The sequence below is a fragment of the Lactuca virosa genome, chromosome 2 (genome assembly GCF_052849685.1).
Source record: "Lactuca virosa cultivar CGN04683 chromosome 2, Lactuca_virosa_CGN04683_v6, whole genome shotgun sequence".
Taxonomy (NCBI): Eukaryota; Viridiplantae; Streptophyta; class Magnoliopsida; order Asterales; family Asteraceae; genus Lactuca; species Lactuca virosa.
In genome coordinates, this window is record NC_136427.1 from 269,250,931 (window position 1) to 269,255,937 (window position 5,007).

The window sequence follows — 5,007 nt, forward strand, 5'->3', positions numbered from 1 at the left end:
ATGCCTGAACAACCATAACCAAAAGATCGACAAATATGTAACCACTGCCACGAATCATGGTATCAAACCATGCTATCTTCCCCGACCAACTCCTTAGAATCCCTAAAATTTTCCTCGATTTGAGTATGGATCCCGCACTTCCAGTAGTATGGTCCCAATACTACCTTCCACAGCTATCCATACTTTCCTCAAGAATCATCCCGAGTCTTCTAAGTTATCTACTCATAATAATACTCCCAATACCTGCTAAACAGTGCAACAACCACACTATAATCACTTCCTAGGATTCCCCACCTCCCCTTCCATCAGCTTTTGAAGAACCCTTATTAATGTCAGCTAACCAATTCATGATTACAATTACATGCAACAAAACTTAAATAATCTTTCGACTAAAAGACTCAATCCCTACAATGGTTAGACTCGGACGAGAGCTGCGCAATAGGGCCAAATCCTTCACTCTAAGATTATTTAACCACCGTGGCATGTAATTTAACGTATTCATTTGATACTTAACTCACATAAATATGAGTTCTTCAAAGCACAAGGCAAGCAACATTCGAGCAATGGAGTCGACTAGCACTAAGACATAATAAAATCAGGTAGATCCTCATACGAAATTCCCGACCTCTGGGCCCAAGAATCTAAGATACACATTCATCTTGTCCTCACTCTCTCAAGAGTAGAAAATCATTCTTCATCGCATCGTGCTAGGAACTGCACCTACTCATGAAACTTCCACCAACCCTACAACCACTCGTGTATGCTAATCATATATAACGATGTATCCCATAGACAGTCAAACACTTGACTCTACTCTAAGCCCTTAATCAGACAAGAACAGGAAATAAAGCTAAATCAAACATTCTGAGGCTATAGAATCTTTATTATGTACAACTATGATGTACACACTAAGCAACTACAGTAATGATGTCAATTTCATCTAACATACAAGTTTCCTAGGCTATCAGGCATCATACATCAGGCAATTCTATCATGCAATTCCTGAAGTTCCCAAGCCTACTACTAGCAAGCAGTTCTATCACAATCATCGAAAGCAAATAAAAGTGTGGGTAATTTGGGCTAAAAGTGCTTGCTCCGGCTGATCGTACACATTTCATCCTTCCTTGGTTACTTTTGAAAATAATTTAGAAAACAATTCTAAAAATAATTTTGACACAATTTTGAAAACTTTTACAGATCCTTAGCTTGAGAATGGATTCACACGAATGCTCATCAAATTCACTCAAACCAGGGCTCTGATACGAACTTGTAACATCCCAAAAATCAAGACAAAAAAATTTCAGTCTTAAATCAAGTAAAATCATGGTTTTCAGATACCATCCAATCAAAACCATTCCTTTACAAAACATTGTTCCAAAAAACAGAAATCATATATCAGAGTATCCTCGATTCAGTATCATCAAAACCAAGAGGATGTGCACGATCACGCCTTCACCTTGCCACGATCAACTGAAGTACTTAAAAGAATAAACTAAAACAATAAGCACGAAGCTTAGTGAGTTTCCCCCTAAAGTACCACCATACAAACAAATAAGATATACGAACAAGCATGTCGGGTCAAATCAACCATCAGGTTGGAATACCCCAGGCCCAATCAACCTCCGGGTCCAGTAATCCTCGGGATGGAATACCCCAGGTTTGAATTCTAATATACACTAGGTCCAGTCATCCTCAGGATGGAATACCCTCGGGACCAATTAACCATCAGGTTGGAATGTCAATATAAAATGGGTCCAGTCATTCTCGGGATGGAATACCCTCGGGCCCAATCAACCATCAGGTTGGAATACCCCTTGTCTGTTGGCTCATGCACATAACAGTAAAGCCTCAACCACAAATCAAAATATGTCGACATATACATAACAGATAAACATATAATCAGCAAACAGACAAACAGGCAGATCTACCGATCTCTACAGCATAACAACTTCCTAGAAACTAGGATATAGATCTAACATATCACTACAACATAGCAACATATGGTAAACCATGACATCAATCCAACGGGCCGGCCTTGGTGCCTTCGAACCGTAAGTATAGTAAGGAAAACTCACATGAATCGAAGAATACTGAAACACTGTGATATGATCCCTTTTAAGCACTGCTTATTCCCACGGATCAACTAATACCAAAACTAGATAGAATCTCAATCAATTACCCAAAATCCTCAAGTTTGATCTAAAGTAAAACTTTGTCAAAAAGTCAATGGTCAATGAAAGTCAACAGTCAGTAGACCCTCACGATGTGACCATCTAAGGCTCACGTTGTGAGCCACTACATGACAAAATAGTTGGGTTTTACACTCCTCATGACGTGACATGTATCTTCCTCATGTCGTGATATTCGTCTGTGTGCCATATTGATTCAAAAACTCTTAATCCATTAAGCTACTAATCCATCTGTTCCAGGAGGCTTCATAACACTCCAAGGATCATAAAAATCGATGCTTTAAGGTCTTGTATATCCAATACAAGACTTGGGCTCAAACTAAGTCATTCATGGAGAAAAAGAGGATAAATTCTCATGCATGAACTCCAACATCATTCAAACTTCAGATCCGTGACATATAAGCATCTAGGGACCCTAAGGACCCATAAAGTTGCCAACTTTATGGAGTCCCAACACTCTAACTCTTAAGATCTTGGATAAATATGCATAAAAGCCTAGATCTAGCAATAAGGAAACATAAATCTTGAATCTTGATTACTCACATTGGTCCAGAAGTGTGGCTAAAGGTTGAAAATGAAGCTTCCAAGCTGTAAGTATTCTTCCATGGTGATCTCTTCTTCTTAAAACCTCCAAAACTCCACCAATATCTCAAGAAACAAAAGGAAAGGCTAGAGTTAAGGTTTTACTGAGTTTAGGGAGGAAGGAGGCTGGTTTGGAACCCTAAAATGATGTTTATAGGGTTTAATTAAGATGGAAACCCTAAAAGATCTTGGGCTTGGGTTGCATCGTACCTCACGTCATGAGCTCTTAATTCTCACGACGTGACTTATGTTTAAATTAGAATCTTCATTGTTCGCTGCTCATGTCGTGACCTCTTTGTGGCTTGTGTCGTGAGTCTTGGTTTTTTCCCAAAAACCATGCATTGACTCCTTGAAACCCTAAATCGACGTGATCCAGAAAACCGGGTGTTACAGTATCCAACCAAAATACCCCCTTTCCTACTTCTGAATTGATGAGATATGGTCGTTCTTATTTAGGTGCCAATTTACCTGCATTGGGATCCTTGGTATTTTGAAATGTATTCCTAAGGTCCAAGTCTCAAATTTGAAATCTTCATAATATAATGTTCTTATTGTATGCTTTAGCGATCCTTTGTTGATGAGCAGCAGTGCGGATCCTAGCAAGATCCATGAGTTCATCAACAGTGTCAAGATCTTGGGCTAGGATCATATCATTGTTTTCTTGATCCTGTAATTGGTATCTTGTCGTTGGGATCACCACTTCAGTTGGGATCACGGATTCCGTTCCAAATACCAAAGAGTATGGAGTTTGGCCAGTGGCCATTTTTGAAGTGGTCATATCTACCCATAAGACGAAAGGGAGTTCCTCTACCCATCTTCCTTTCTTTTCATCTAGTCTTTTCTTCAAATTGTTAACTATGATTTTATTGTTGGATTCAGCTTGACCAGTAGCTTGTGGATGAGCAGGAGTGGACATTATCATTTTAATTCCCTAAATCGTGCAAAAGTCTCTAATCCTTTTGCTTATGAATTGGGATCCACTGTCGCATATGATCTCGGCAGGGATCCCAAACCTGGTCAGAATATTATGTTTGATAAATGACGCTACCTCCTTGTCTCAGATTTGAACAAAGGCTCCAGTCTCTATCGATTTTGAGAAATAGTCTGTCATTACTAGCATGAAGACCTTTCCACCAGGAGCTTTTGGTAACTTGCCAACTATATCCATTCCCCATTTCATGAATGGCCAAGGGGAGATGATAGGATGTAAATGTTTTGTTGCTTGATGAAGGATGTTGTTATGCATTTGACAAGCATCACATCTTTGTGCATATGAGAATATATCTTTCTTCATCGTTGGCCAGTAGTACCCCGTCCTTAACACTTTGGAGCCTAAGGTTCTTCCCCAACATGATTACAAAAATCATGTGGCGGAAATTAATTTAACTCTTAAGTTCACATGCAACCTAATTGGATCTATGTTTTGACTATTGAAAGTTATAATCTATGAACATCACCCAATGAAAACCCTAGTATTTTCGAAAAACATAAAATAGTTAGGGTTTACATACCCTTTGGTTATTCTTGTAAATAATTAATGAAAACCTTATTCAAAAGCTCTTGGAAGCAAGCACCAAAAATCTTGTGCCTTTGATGGTTCACACCCAAACCATAGCAACTAAGGAAACTTGAAGAGAGAAGATAGGGGAGGAAATTTTTGGCTATTCTCTTAAGAGGATAAGTGGCTGAAAATTGAAGGATTAAGGCCTTATTTATAGCTGCATTAGGAAACCCTAGAAACCCTAATTTGAATATAATACTATTCTTTCAAATTAAGTAATTATCCAATTCTCCTTTTTATCTTCAAGGGATTTCGTAGAAACTCTATAATCTATCCCAAAACTGTCCACCGCCTTAGGAAGGTTCTGGAAATCCTTTTGTTCAACTATTGAACAATTACAGCTTAGGTCATCACACTTTTAATTTATCTAGTTAATCCCCAAATTAAATCTAATTAATTTATGATTAATTCTTAATTAAGTAATAACATTTCTAATTACTATATTATTCTCATAATATATAAATAAAACATTTATTGCTATTTATTAATAGTATAATAAATCAATAAATTAGTCTCTCTCTCAAAGAGTCATCCTATTCAATTACCAGGTTTGAGGGCAATCCAAAAGGACTTTGCTAATTATTCAAGTATATACCAATTTAGTTATTGGCTTAGACACCTAATCCAAAAATTAGCACAATCTCCTTCGTGTATGTCCTTTAGTACTTCAACAAC

At 37.7% G+C, this 5,007-nt stretch overlaps 1 protein-coding gene across 1 annotated transcript; it reads right to left on the minus strand.

Moving 5' to 3' along the window:
- Window positions 1-3,303: 3,303 nt before the first annotated feature.
- Window positions 3,304-3,687, minus strand: LOC145158500 (uncharacterized). Its single transcript, XM_079077390.1, has one exon. It carries the CDS (start codon window positions 3,685-3,687, stop codon window positions 3,304-3,306), a length of 384 nt encoding a protein of 127 aa, XP_078933516.1.
- Window positions 3,688-5,007: the final 1,320 nt, after the last annotated feature.